At 41.1% G+C, this 14381-nt stretch overlaps 2 protein-coding genes across 2 annotated transcripts; both read left to right on the top strand.

The window, feature by feature from the left end:
* The first annotated feature begins 503 nt into the window (after positions 1 to 503).
* Positions 504 to 8616, top strand: LOC147201096 (anti-Muellerian hormone type-2 receptor-like). The gene is made up of 11 exons (XM_086116854.1): positions 504 to 588; positions 1390 to 1581; positions 2282 to 2440; positions 2750 to 2839; positions 5315 to 5409; positions 5476 to 5697; positions 6376 to 6490; positions 6597 to 6742; positions 6814 to 6970; positions 7651 to 7787; positions 7868 to 8616. The coding sequence occupies exons 1-11, from the start codon at positions 549 to 551 to the stop codon at positions 7982 to 7984; spliced, it is 1470 nt and encodes a 489-aa protein (XP_085972980.1). The 5' UTR covers positions 504 to 548; the 3' UTR covers positions 7985 to 8616.
* Positions 8617 to 10035: 1419 nt separating this feature from the next.
* Positions 10036 to 12730, top strand: prr13 (proline rich 13). Its single transcript, XM_086117157.1, has 4 exons — positions 10036 to 10323; positions 11242 to 11276; positions 11361 to 11845; positions 12312 to 12730. The coding sequence occupies exons 2-4, from the start codon at positions 11261 to 11263 to the stop codon at positions 12366 to 12368; spliced, it is 558 nt and encodes a 185-aa protein (XP_085973283.1). The 5' UTR covers positions 10036 to 10323; positions 11242 to 11260; the 3' UTR covers positions 12369 to 12730.
* Positions 12731 to 14381: the final 1651 nt, after the last annotated feature.

Genomic DNA, 14381 nt, shown 5'->3' with positions numbered 1-14381 from the left:
ATTTTAAGCATGTACAATCGAACCCTGATTTAACGGATTTAGAAGGGGGAGGAGGTCATCTTTGAGACATTTGTTGTTTCCGGTAATTGTCGAAAAGAAACCCATCCAAAAGTGCCAGGAAATTTTGCACACAGATGCGCCATCTGACCAAAAATACCGCACTTTTAATCGAGGTTGATTTTTGTAAGTTTCAAGGTTTGGGTCCGGGAAACTGTTCGCTCCTACACTAAGGTGCCCCAGCCAAAGAAATAAATGGCAGAAAAACCTTTACTGGCGTTTGAGTTTCACAAAAATGTAATTTCTTTTTAGGTTGCAAAAAAAAAAAAAAAAACATTCTTCCCACTCACCCACCTGTCCTCCCTCATTAGAGGTGTTCCTATTGTTATGGCCAAGATGGTGTTTGTGTGCGGTGGACTGCAGGTGTGCGCTCGTGGGAGAGATGCTGGGAAGTACGGAAACTCCCTTCACATTCCCATGACTGATTGAGATTAAAAAAAAAAAAAAAATCACACAGCCTTGCTCCTCAGCCAGTCCAGGCACTTGTGACCATGTTCCGGCGATGCTGGCTCTTTTTTCTGCTGCTGCTGGGTGAGTCACGTTCTTTAAAAAATAAAATAAAATGTATTATTACTCATAATATGCATGACATATTTGTGTTTAAAAAAAAAAAGTGTTTCCATTGATGTAAAGTCAATTTTTGGTGAGCACAATAGCTGTCTATTATGAGCATACTAGTAACAAATGAGCTACAGATACTAGACACGTTAGGGTTAGACATTTTTATTACATTTCCCGACGTGGAATTGATCAATTCCTGGAATTTTTTTCTCTTCAACGAATGAAGTTGTTGAATGAATGGCAACAAGTGGATACATCAGGTTAATTGTAACTTCTGCCATCTGGAAGAGCATTTCATTGTTCTGCTTGTCATATGTTGGTGGCATAGATAGATGAACAAAGATAATATACCTTAGAGATGTTTAACCAATGCTGGGGGGGGGCACAGTTTTTCATCAGCCCTACTCTGAGAAGACGTAGGACCTTGTAAATAAGGAAAAATGTTTTTTTTTCTTGAAACAATGTACAGCAGAGTATCATAAGATAATTTAATTTTCAGATGCATAATATAAAAGATCCATTCCCAAATACAAAGGCTTTGAATTAAAAACAACATCCTGTGGGGTTTTTTCCCTCCAGTGCAAAGGGCTCTGTTGCATAAAAATTACCATTCAAAGATGGCAAAAAAAAAAAAAAAACTGCTGAAGAGCAAGTGAATACAGAGCCTTAAACGAACTGTCAACGGTTCTATAGTCAACATTTTCATTTTGAACAATTACGTTCATAGTCATTTTGACCCTCCGAAGTCTTACTCCCGGTCTCTCTTCCCAGAATGCATCTGTCCTTGTATCTCCAGCCCCGTGTCGGATGAGAAGAGGCAGTGCACCTTCCAGGTCAAAGCACAGAACCAGAAGTACCTGGCGGCGGGCAACGTGAGCGACTCTGTTCAGGTGTGCGAGCGCACGCGTTGCTGCGTGGGGTACTTCCTCATCGTCCACGGACAGCTGGAGGTTGACACTCTTGGTAAGAAGACTTTTGGCATTTGACTGGCATTTTCTTCATCAATACTCCTTTTTCAATTCTAGTGGCCAAGTCACAAAATCACAGACAACATCTAAGGAGTTTTAGTGACACACTGAAAAGGAAAAAACTCAATACAATATTAAAGTCAATCTTACAAGAATAAAGTTGTATTTTTTCAAGATAAAAAGTTGTGTATTTTTTTTAATTCAAATTATATTATGAACAAAAAGTGATGGGGTGGTATATTTTTTAAATAATATAGCATATTAATTAAGAATATTAATTTAACTTTGCTGCTGTGAATTGGGAATTTCTCCATTGCGAGACTAATAAAGGTTTTCTTATCTTAAGAGGATAGAGAGGGACTGAACAATTTTGAAAAATAATCAAATTGAGATCCTCTCGCCCCAATATTATGATTGCCATTTAATATGCGATTATTTTTATGTATTTATTTATTAATCTTCTTCCCTTGTATTTTATGACACACAAGCACAAAATGAATTTGTATTCTAATAAACTAACCAATTTATTAAACATAAATATTTTGGAGTTTTATATAAACCCAGTGAATTTGGGATGTTGTTTTAAACATAAATAAAAATAGAATATAATGATTTGCGAATCTTGTTCACCGGCCTCTCAGCTGCATCTGAGGCAGTGTTATTCTGTATCTTATTTATGCCATCTTCCGTTCAAGCTTGCGATGTGACTGAAAAATCTTGCCCTGATGCCACCTGCAAGGCGCAGCGCCGCTTCAACAACCGGCTGGTGAAGTGTGTGTGCAACACGCACCTCTGTAACAAGAAACTCACCTGGAGCGCGTCATCGGAAGAGCCAGGGCCCACTGACTCCGCGGGTATGACTTCATGACTTTTAACACCCCCCAAAAAACCAAGGCATCAGAAAACACTAAAATTGCCGTATTTCCCGAAATAGTGGTCATCCACTTTCTACAGTTCCTCAGATGAACTCAAGTGCGGAATCTTACCTCGTTTCTCTGCGTAGCATTAGCCATCTTCGGGCTATGTGACTCATCTTTCACATGATATAAAATGTAATACTGAATCTCCAACATTGTAAACATTGTATACCATTGTCCAAATAAAGGCCAGAAAATATTGTGAACATTCTCCTTGATACTGGCACTTGTATTTTGTCTTTGTAGACAAAACTTGGCTCATCACTGTTTCCGCTGTGTTGGTCATGTGCCTGGTGATTGCGGCAGTGCGCTGGAAATGTCTCTCACTACACAAAGGTAACTCCAATTTTGAGAAGCGATTTTTTTGCAGGTTAGTTCCACAGATCTAATGTGAGAGTTTTATTAACTCATTCACTCCCAAAGACCTATTTAGATGTCTTTTCAGACGCCACACATTTAATCCCAGCTCCTCATTTTATAGTGACTGTACTTGAAAAGGGTCTGAAAGGGTCTGAAAATGGCATCTAAATACGTCTTTGGGAGTGAATGAGTTAAATAATACAACAAACAATTTTTATATAATCTTTCTATTTCTTTATTTCACATTTTGCATAGCCGCTGTACTTTCTTGCCCAGAAACAAACATGTGAAGGAACATTTAGCCAAAAAATGGAATAAATTGGCAACAGAAGATCAAAAACAATGGCTATCTGTCAATTTTAGGGTTAGCAATTAGCACGCCTTCTCCGTCTTTCCTCATCATCCGTTTTGTGAGAACGATACTTGTGTGGAAGTTATTCACTGCCCCGGAGGCGATGATTACTGACTTTAGGAGCGACTCCGCAACATTTTTAGTCACAATAGTAGCCAGCCGAAGCTCGTTACTAGCTAGCGTAAGTAACACCGAGCTTAGTCGTTGAGCGACTGGTGTGGCTCCATCCCAGGGAAGCTTTTGGGGGAACTGTCTTGGTGGTTGATTCTCAGGTTTGCTACTCAGTGTGTTTTGATGAGGCGCAAAATGTTAATTACAATGCATAACCGCTTCTTTGGAGCCTTGTATGGTATTTCACCCCTACACATGGCTTTTGTTGAGCCTTGCAACTGTTACTTTCTCCACAGGGTTGACCTTGGTGCTTATCGGAGCTGTCATGCTCTCTTCAAGCACCGGAGCTCGTTCTAGTTCCTCAAATAACAGTTGCAATACAGTAGATTCTATGTCCCAATGAGTAGTTGGCTGGGAATGTTGTATCCATGTCTACAAATTTGGAAGGACATTGTCGAAAAGGTGGGACAAGTGTGGGTATTGAAAGTATCCAAGCGGGTCTTCCGGTTCCAAAACAAGTGTGAGGGTGTCATGCTTTCTGACCCGGTCACAGTTTGGATTTAGGGTTTGCAGATCCTAGTTTTAATCCAGTCTTACAGTTTCACAAGAGGGTCGAGGTTTCAAATCAAGGTTTCAAGGCCTTCCATTCCATCTTTCTTTTGTCATCCTTTCCTCCCTTTCTGACTTCTTTTCATGCCTTCCTTCGACTGTTGCTATGTCTTTCTTCTTGTCATTCTACCGTTCTTACGTAGATCATTGGGTCCTTCCTTCTTTCCTTACATATTTTTGCGTCATCCCTCGTTTCTTTCCATTGTCCAACCTTGCTTGAGTGTTTTTTATATTGCTCTCTTCCTTCTGTCATCCTTCCTTCCTTCCCTCCTTTCCATCGGTCCTTCAAACTTTGCTTCATTCTTTCCTTCATCCTTTTTTCTACCCTTGTCTCTTCCTCTACATTTTTTACGTCATTCTCTTCTTCTATCCTTACATCCTTTCATGCACCCTTGTTGCCTTCCTTTCCTCTTTCCTTTCTCCCGAGCTACGTTAGCTAGTAATGAGCTTCGGCTGGCTACTATTGTGACTAAACATGTTGCGGAGTCGCTCCTAAAGTGAGTAATCATCGCCTCCGGGGCAGTGAATAACCTCCACTTCTCACAAGTATCGTTCTCGCAAAACGGATGATGAGGAAAGACGGAGAAGGCATGCTAATTGCTAACCCTAAGATTGACACGTAGCCACTCTACATTTTATGCGTCATTCTCTTCTTCGATCCTGACATCCTTTCATGCATCCTTGTTGCCGTCCTTCATCCTTCCTTTCGCCCTCAAACCCTTCCTAGATTCATCCTTTCCTTCTCTCCATCATCCATCATTTCTTCCTTCCTTTGACCCTTTCTGTCCCTTCTTTCTTTCTCATGTCCTTTCTTTCTTGCTTTCTTACAGCCTTCCTTCTTTCCTTCCCTCCATATTGTCTTCCTCCATCCTTCTTTCTCTCCATTCATTCACTCTTCTTTCCTTCCATCCTTAACTGGTTACTTCCATCCGTTCTTTCATACCATCTTTGGTGTGTTCATTTCATTTTTCTCTGCTTCCTTCCTAACTTCCTTCTCCTTTAATCCTTCCTACCTTTCCCAGCCTTCATCTTTCGTTCCTTCTTCGCTTCCTTCTATCTTTCCCTCCATCCTGTGTGGGTGTTTCTTCATATGAGTGTCTTCATGCAATGTTTTCTGATGTCCGTTTGAAAGTGGGTGTGGACCTTAACCCAGCCTAGATGATCACGTCATGGGCTGAGGAACACTGTGTGAGAGAGGTTGTATTGTATTAGTCACAAAAGCTTTAAGTCTACAGAATGACATGTTTGTTTTCCCTCGTAGCTTGTTTTGGAGGTGTGACTTCCTTTAGTCACCTCTTTAGCAGGTAAAATACATGCTCCGTGTGGTTTAGGTCTGGAGATGGACATTAACGGCGCTGTCCCTTTTATTTTGCTTATAGAGGAGAACACACAAGCTACCCTCCACGTCGCTCCGCTGAGTTCTTGCCAAACGCAAAAGTCCCAGATTGATGTCACTGATGTTCAACTGCAGCAGGTACGCTATTTAAAAAGCTAAACTGTTTAAAATCTTACCTCAAAATACGTCTATCTCTTCTCTTAGATTGTGGCCCGTGGGCATTTTGCCACGGTGTGGCGAGGAAAGTACCAAGGATCGATGGTGGCCGTTAAAGTCTACCCTGCGGCCGCTCAGCATGCGTTCAACTCCGAGAAGGAAGTCTACGGTCTCCCGCTGATGAGGCACGCCGGGATCATCAGCTTCCTGGGTACCGGGAGAAGGTCGGAAGACGGCAGCTGGCTCCTATTTCTGCAGTTGGCAGAATATGTGAGTGTCAAAATGGAATCAAATAAAAATAAATACTTGCTATTTAAAAATAGTGCTCTTCCAGGCAATGTATGCTCTATAGCAGTAGTTCTTAACCTGGGTTCGATCGAACCCAGGGGTTCGGTGAATCGGTCTCGGGTTCGATGGAGCCTCTGCCATGGAGGTTAAGACACAGCCGACTCAACATGTAAATTAGTTATGACACGCCCGCTTGGCCATCACTGGCTGCAGATGATCACATGACATTGCTTGTCCAATCAGCGCCGCGGGAAATTAATTCGCTTAGTAGTCAATGTGTGACTGTCCCGATAGTACGTCGTACAAAAAAAAAAGATCTCTTGAAATGTTATTTACTTTTTTTCTGTTTTTAATAAATGTGTTTTTTTTTAATATCTTGAATTTGCAATAAATATATAGATATTTATTTTTCACAAATGAAGGGCTCGGTGAATGTGCATATTACCGGTAATTTGTTGGGTTTAGTACCTTCTAAGAAGGTTAAGAACCACTGCTCTATAGGTTTTAAGTCTGAAGATGACTCGTTTGTTATTGGTTGTTCAGTGAGTAGGTGAGTATGTTTCTTCAGGTCCACTCATGCAACAGAGACCATTTTTCATATACTGTACATACACATAGTTTACTGTTCTTTGACAAAATATTTGTTTCACTAACTTTCAGGGCTCTTTGCACTCGTTTCTGAGTCAGAACACCAACAGCTGGCCCTCATCACTCAAGTTGTGCCTGTCTTTATCACAAGGACTCTCCTATCTCCACTCGTATCTGCTCACAAAAGGTATTAGGCTGCAATCGTCACAGCTTTTTCCAAATTTTAATTCTTATTGGTGTCATGGCCTTTTCCATTCATTTTACTTTTTTTCTGCTTTTCGTCTTTTTTTCAGAGGGCCACAAGCCGCCTGTGGCCCACAGAGACCTCAGCAGCTTCAATGTGCTTGTCCGGGCAGATGGCACCTGTGCCCTGTGTGATTTCGGTAGCGCTATCATCCTGTGCTCGTGCTCAAGTCATCGCCAAATGGGAAATCTACTGGTGAATACTCTATTAATCTGTTATGCTAGGCTGTCACTCAGTCATGATGCCACCTTTCTGTTCATCCACAGAGTCCAAGCCAGGCAGCATGCACCCTGTGCTACATGCCCCCCGAGATTCTGGAGGGTTCTGTGTACCAATTCAGCAGCTGCTTTCTGCATGGGGACGTCTACGCTTTGAGTTTGGTGCTGTGGGAGATATGCATGCGCTGTTCTGACTTGTTTGAAGGTAAAATCCATCATGCACACTCACTCAAACTAATTTATTACTGTATGGTCATGCCTTAGAGCTTTTGAGATTGCACATTGCCTCACGTCTGAAGCGACAGAGTTTGGAATGTGTGACTGGACCTTGACGCTGGGCTCTTTTGTTATGTCATCCTCTTACTCCGCTACATTAGCAGGAAGCGGGATTGAAATGTTTTCTCTTGGAAGCTGCAATAACTGGCGTTCCCACATTCTTAAAGTTTGTAACTGTCATAGAAAGTGGACTTGAACAAACAGTTTCCATGTAAACAAAACGCCAATTTCGCTCTACCGGATGTTGCGCACCTAATTCACGCAAAGGCAAAGGGGGCATAGGAATAAGGTGCATCGCGGTTGTCCTCGTTCGGGTCGCAGGTGAGTTGGGTCTTGTCCAAGCTGACCTTGGGTGAGAGAAGCGAGTTACAGCCTGGACTGGTCGGCCCTGCAATGCCCTTTTGACACTCATACAAAATGTGACCATCAAAACATCCCTGTGGTCTACATGGATACATCCTCACCTCTCTATCTTATTGAAGTACTGAATGTCGGATAATGTATGGATGTTTGGTTGTCAGAAGAGAAAATTGAGAAAACCCATCACCGTAGCAGATTTCCTCACCACTAGACATGGGCCAGTAGGAGAGCTATTGTCTCCCTATGCAGATGGTGCCGTGCCACAACACCTCCTCCCTTATGAGCGTGAGCTGGGAGCCCACATAACCCGGGAGAGTCTCACCTTCCATGTGTCTCACATGGAAAAAAGACCCTCCATCCCTGAGCATTGGCAGCAGCTGAGACAGGTATGTTTTCCCTCGACCAACCATAATTTGATGGTTTTGGAATGAGTAAAAAGAGCAAATGACTCTTGGGCCCATCTCAGGCACCAGCGCTGCAAGATCTATTGACAGAATGCTGGGACGTGGACCCAGACGCCCGGCTGACTGCTCAGTGTGTCGTGGACAGATTCGTCTCCCTTCAGTCGTATTCTTTAGTATGACACTTGTTTTACAGCTTGTCTATGTGAGTTAAAAAAACTTGTGTATTTTTCACAATTGAAAACAGTTTCAAGGTATCTTAAATATCAATGACTAAATATTATTCATTAAGAAATGTGTTTGATGATGTCACGTGCCACACGCCGCTTACATTAATTCTCTTAGCCTCAGTTTCTGCACCATACAGTGATGATAATGGTTTCCTTTTATATTTTTGTTCACTCTTTGTGTGCAGCACTTTGTTACAGCTGTGGTTGTTTTTGTGGTCTATAAACAAAGTTGAGTTGAGATTGGAACATCTCTAATGAAGCTGTGCAAGTCTATGTACACACTCACTTGCTTCTGTGTTGAAAATGGCAGCTCTTCACCCAGCCTAGCTTCTAAGTCATGGACGGAGAAAATCACTGTTAAGTTCTAAGATGACTAACAGGGGAGTTATTTAAAATTTTTACGGGAAGCATCATAACATTATGTGCAAGTATGTTAGCGTGCGTTTTCCCATTGACACGTGACATCTAAAGTATCACTATAATAAACACCTGTGCTGTGGAGACTTCAACCCTACTCCCCTCTCTCATGCAACAGTTTCACATTATGTATGCAACAAGAAGGAATAAAGCTTTATTATAAAATATTTGCTTATATTTATGTGATCATTTTGTGTTTGTTTTATATATTGTACAACAATTTGCTACACCTGTGGTGGTTAGTCATTGAGAAACCTAACTCAGTTGAATTATCACCATTTTGAAAGGCAACACTCCCGTTTTCAGAGCATTTTCTCCACTCAGCATGAAAAGATTGCTGTTAATTAGTCAGTCAGCGAGCCTGAAAAAGTTGTTGTGAATTAGCTTGTTAGCTAGCAGCGAGTCGCTACACTTACTATACAATACAGGTACTAGTGATGTGTCGTTCGCGAACGAACCGGCTCTTAGAGCCGGCTCTTTGAAGCGAACGACACAATACAGGTACTAGTGATGTGTCGCTCGCGAACGAACCGGCTCTTAGAGCCGGCTCTTTGAAGTGAACGACGGGAGCCGGCTCCTAATAGGAAGCCGCTCCTAATAGGAGCCGACTTTTTTTTTTCTCCTGTTTTTTTCCCCCTCCTTCGGTTAAAGCCGCACGTGATTGGTCAAGATCCGTGGTAGAAGAGGGAGGGGAGGGTTACACACACACACACACACACACGCTGCAGAGAAGAGAAGGGGGAGGAGTTAGAGACACAGCAGCACACTGAGCCGCACACGAACAGGAGAGACAGGGAGACGAGTGAGAGCTCGATAGCGCTATAGAGAAAAAAACAACACGGTGGAAAGTGGAAAGGCGAGAAAATGGAAAGGAAACGCAGTGAAATCTGGACTTATTTCAACTTAATTGGTAGTTTAAAGGCAGCGTGTAGAGTGTGCAAGGTTAAAATATCCAATGTCAAATTTTAATTCATAATTTGTTGTGTGGTAATCTTAGTGGGAAGCTTACTTATGTTGTTTTACTGTAAATAGTTAAAAGCTTATAAATATACACAGAGATTGGAACTTTTTGTTGACCTTGTTTTGAGATGGGTCTTTGTTCGTCTACTTTGTAATTTATTTTTTGTAACACTCCATGTTGTGCTCCATGATGAGTATGTTCAGAAGAATATTAAATAAGCCATATAAATAATATTTGATATATTGTATATTTTTTACATTAGTAATTCATTTTACACATAATTTTACATTATTTTTGGGAGTAAATTAATTTAAGCAACAAAAAAACTGAGGAGCAATTTGGGAGCCGAAAGAGCCGGCTCTTTTTAGTGAGACGAGCCAAAAGAACCGGCTCTCTAAAAAGAGCCGGAATCCCCATCACTAACGGGTACTCATTTATCACTGAATTTACTGTTGTTTTTAAATGTAATGGTTCTGTGTTTGTAGCTTAAATTTGTTTTTCGTAAAAATATTGTAATTGTGACTTCAATTTCGTGACAGTGATACGTGGCCCTTTTACGTACGTTTCACGTACGTTTCACGTACGTACACGGTCACTGACGGAACTCCGTCGTAAACTGAGAATCCCATGCATTGCTTGGGCAAGTGTACCTGTAGTGCGCAGTGATTGGAATCTCCACAGTCCTCCTCCATTCACATTTCGTAGGAGCAAACAATAGCCGTGTTTGCGTGTGGAAATACTTCACACTTTTTATGTTTATTTGTTCCATTACGTGTAAAAGTGAAGCATAGTGCGTGCGAGTTAAAGGCTGGGCGCGGCTTGCTTTTCCTGCGCATGTTTCTTTTCAGTTGCTGACTGCTCGCCAATGCGGAAGACAAAAAATAGGAGCGTCCCACCGACGAAACAAGCAAGGGTAAACTCTGGGATCACTTCATACTTACAAAATGCTCACTTCAAATTCTTAACAATATGGGTTTGTCTCCAAAAATCGAAATTGAATCGTCAAGGTGTTGGGATTAATGACCGTCGTGGTAGTCGGTGTTGATGACGTCTAACATGGATTGATTTTACTCGACGCGCCCTTAGTCCAAATTCGGACACGAAAATATTATTCCATTGTTTTTTAACCAAAAGACTGAGTTCACTGACCAAAAAGGATGCCACATTATCGGTTGTTATAATTAAACGGGTAAACAGCAAATATTAATAAGAGATGGTTTTATGTGTCCCCCCCCAAACGTATTTTATACCTTTTTTCCGCGAATTTTTCTTTTTATGTATTTGTTTGTTGTCTTTTTTATTTTTAACTATATTTTGGACCCTTTTTTTAAAACCTATTTTTAAATGTTCTCTTGTTTTTTATTTTAATTTTTATTGTCATGTTTTTTTCTCCTTTTTAAAACAATTTTGTATTTTGTCTTTTTTATTTAAACAAATGATTATTTTTGTTTTTCTTTTTTAAATGTATTTTCATCTTTTAAGTTAAAAAAAGATTTCTACATTCTATGTTTTTACTTTTATTACATTACATTTACATTTCTCTTTTCTAGGCATTCTTTAATTATTCAATACAAAATTATTTCATTTTTTTAATGTATTCTTTTTCGGCCTTTTAAAATTTTTACCATCTAAATTTTGCTTTTCGTTTTCTTAGTGTGTATCAATTTATATTTATTAATGTGTTAGTATATTTTATGTTCGGGTATTTATTTATTTATTTATTTTTACTGCTTATTGATTTTTACATAGAGGAAACAGTTAATTTGAATCTGATATCCAATGAAATATTAATCCGTTACTTTTTTCCTCCATGTCTTTCTGAAACTTTCAGTAACACCTGAAGTGTAACCATGTGGCCAAATCAAGGTTTGCAAACATGTTTTTCTTTCGCTGGGTACAAAGTAGTGAGTGGCAACATTGACTGTTTCAATACTTGTGTATTTATATCAGGTCCATCCAACCCAGCCTTCCCTCCTGGCTACAACCCTGCATACCCCTCCGTCCCACCCGCAGGAGCCTTCCCCCAGCCCCCGCATCAACAGTTTTTACCTGTCCAGTATCCAGCGGGCGTCAACCCGGCCATGATACCCAAAGCACCCTCGGGTGCGATGCCATACCCTGGTGTTCCAGTGCCACACTCCTACCCTGTGGCACCCGGTGGGTATCCGGTTGCCCCCATTGGAGGCGTCCAAGCCGGTGTGTACCCACATTCCCCCAAAGGCCACCACCATAAAACAAAGGGCCAGCACCACAAAAAAGGCCACCACTACCATGGCGGGGTCAACCCCCTCAATCCCTTAAGCGGGGTTGTAGGTGGGGGCCTGGCTGGCATGGCCATGGGAATGGCGGGACATAAATCCCACAAGAAGTTGAAGAAGGGGAAGAAACTAAAGAAGGTGCACAAGATGCATGGGCATCACAAACATGGCGGCAAGGTGAGATTGGCACCACTCTCACACCAGGCATCCAATCTCGAAATATAGAGGAGCAGTAGTTCTCAAACTTTTTACACCAAATACCACATTGAAAAAGCAATTTTTTTTGTACTGTATTTTCAATTAAAAAAATTAATGGGGGATCGGGTAAAAGAAATGGAAATAAGTGGGGCATTGAGAAAAATCCAGGGAATGAATCATGCTTTTGTTGGCAGTATATGAATGCACTGTCAAAAGTGAAATTATGTAGAGTGAACCTTAGCTATTTTCATGACATTGTAACTGTGCTCTGCCGCACATAATCATATATCCACAAATAATTGCCCCCCCCCCCAAAAAGGTGGGGGGTTAGTAATTGCATATAGATGTCAAAGTCACAGTATGGACCACCTGTAGGACCTCCTCACTGGGGTAGCAATTCATATATTTTAAGTGGATACTGATGATCCCCCCCCCCCCCCCGCAGTCCTCCAGTAGCAGCAGCAGCAGCAGCAGTAGTAGCAGCAGCAGCGACTCTGACTGAGGCCATCATTCAATGTATATCCTGTACCCTATTACCACCACACGATTATAACATGGATAACTGCTAAAAGGCATGATAGCAATAAAAAAATGATGCGGGATTTCTGTGTATATACTATAAACCTCCATGGAAATATAACGGGGCTAGCTGTTAAAAGATTATTCATGAATACTTCAACAAGATTTGTGGAGTAATGCGGGTCACTATTTTACGGGCTGTGTTTTGTATTTTTCGAGAAGTCTATCTTAAGGCATGTTACCGCTAACATGTTAGTTACTGATTGTCATATCACTGTTTTGAAATTAATCCATGAAAACAATCTTTAATTTGGTGATCGCCTACAATAAATATATAAAAAACTACGTCTCATCAATGCTATTAAATGCTACATATACATCTCAGTAAATTATATTAGGGCGGCCCGGTAGTCCAGTGGTTAGCACGTCGGCTTCACAGTGCAGAGGTACCGGGTTCGATTCCAGCTCCGGCCTCCCTGTGTGGAGTTTGCATGTTCTCCCCGGCCCTGCGTGGGTTTTCTCCGGGTGCTCCGGTTTCCTCCCACATTCCAAAAAACATGCATGTCAGGCTGATTGGACGCTCTAAATTGTCCCTAGGTGTGAGTGTGGGCGTGGATGGTTGTTCGTCTCTGTGTGCCCTGCGATTGGCTGGCAACTGATTCAGGGTGTCCCCCGCCTACTGCCCGGAGATGGCTGGGATAGGCTCCAGCACCCCCCGCGACCCTTGTGAGGATCAAGCGGTTCGGAAAATGGATGGATGGATGGATAAATTATATTATTGTGGAAACATTCATTTATATCTGTAAAGTATTTGAATTATTTATACAACAATTGTTAGATTCCTAATCTACTTTGGGTTTTTGGCCTGTGTGTTGAATGTTTTAACATGATGTGTTATATTTTTTATTGTCAAATGTTTTTTTAAGAATAATCTCAACATACTGCATCTAGTGCACAAATCAAAAGCCCTGTTTTTGTTCCCCGTGCAAGTGTGCAAAGCGTGTCCTAGTTTTCTTTTGCGGTTTCGTAGATGCAAGATATTAAAAAGCGCCGTTTGTGCCATTGTGGGAGTTAAAACTGCCAACTTGCTTCCCGGCCAATGGAAGCAGCTCCTCACTCCTAATGCCTTATACAATGATTAAGAGGGTGCTGCATGCTGTTGCCATATTCATGAATAAAATACAATTACATCCACCACACATGGTGCACGGAGTTCAGAATCTATCTGACTGCACCTCGATCAAATCCACCTGAGCCACAACTTTGACCAGCTTTTAGTTGGTGTAAAGATTAGTCTACTTTCTGCCACCAAATTGTCAAGTGCACCGACTGCGTGTCAAAGTAAACGCCCTCGATTTGCCGGAATGCCAATTTGGCACGGTGCGGTCTGTGAAAATTCCGAAGGATTGCACCTGCACGAAAATCAAGGTATGCCAGGTTTACCCCTTCGCCACTGGTACTGCGGTGTCTATGAAAATATTTTTTCTCCAATTAGTTTTGAAATGAATTGTGTCGTTACGTATTTGTGAATAGTTTTTACGATTTCATTTTTATGATTAATTTTTAATGTTAATGTTAGTCTATTGGTGTCATATCGACATACGTAATGTAAGAATAAATGTCTGTTTTCTGTGTTAGTTTTTATAGACAATCACAGTTGCGATGCATACATAGCTGATTTTTATGTGTATTCCGAACGTCTGACAGTAACTCAAAATGTGAAATTTTTAGAGTACTATTTCTCTGCATAGTGCCTCTCAAATGTGTGTCAATTTTTTTCTTTAGTCGTTGTTAGGAGTCATCTGAACATACGTAAGTGCAAGAATTTTTAAAAAATGTGAGGAGCTTTGGCATAACTTACGAATGTACATGAACGTGTCAACACAACTTGTTTCCCCCTACATTTATTACATTTTATATTATTTGTGTGTTTTCCATTTTCTAATCGTGCGGAAATGTTTTGATATTATACGGTACAGTATATTATATATATATA

Source organism: Hippocampus guttulatus, chromosome 8, assembly GCF_054856545.1.
Source record: "Hippocampus guttulatus isolate MCC_2025c chromosome 8, RoL_Hgut_1.0, whole genome shotgun sequence".
NCBI classification, from domain to species: Eukaryota; Metazoa; Chordata; class Actinopteri; order Syngnathiformes; family Syngnathidae; genus Hippocampus; species Hippocampus guttulatus.
This window is presented reverse-complemented; position numbering and strand designations above follow the sequence as displayed.

Excerpts from the sequence above, each read along its gene's own strand:
- LOC147201096 (XM_086116854.1), top strand. The coding sequence starts at position 549 with ATGTTCCGGCGATGCTGGCTCTTTTTTCTGCTGCTGCTGG. Across the intron at positions 6,491-6,596 it reads CTCGTATCTGCTCACAAAAG|AGGGCCACAAGCCGCCTGTG; the intron begins GTATTAGGCTGC and ends TCTTTTTTTCAG. Across the intron at positions 7,788-7,867 it reads ATTGGCAGCAGCTGAGACAG|GCACCAGCGCTGCAAGATCT; the intron begins GTATGTTTTCCC and ends GGCCCATCTCAG.
- prr13 (XM_086117157.1), top strand. Across the intron at positions 11,846-12,311 it reads ATCACAAACATGGCGGCAAG|TCCTCCAGTAGCAGCAGCAG; the intron begins GTGAGATTGGCA and ends CCCCCCCCGCAG.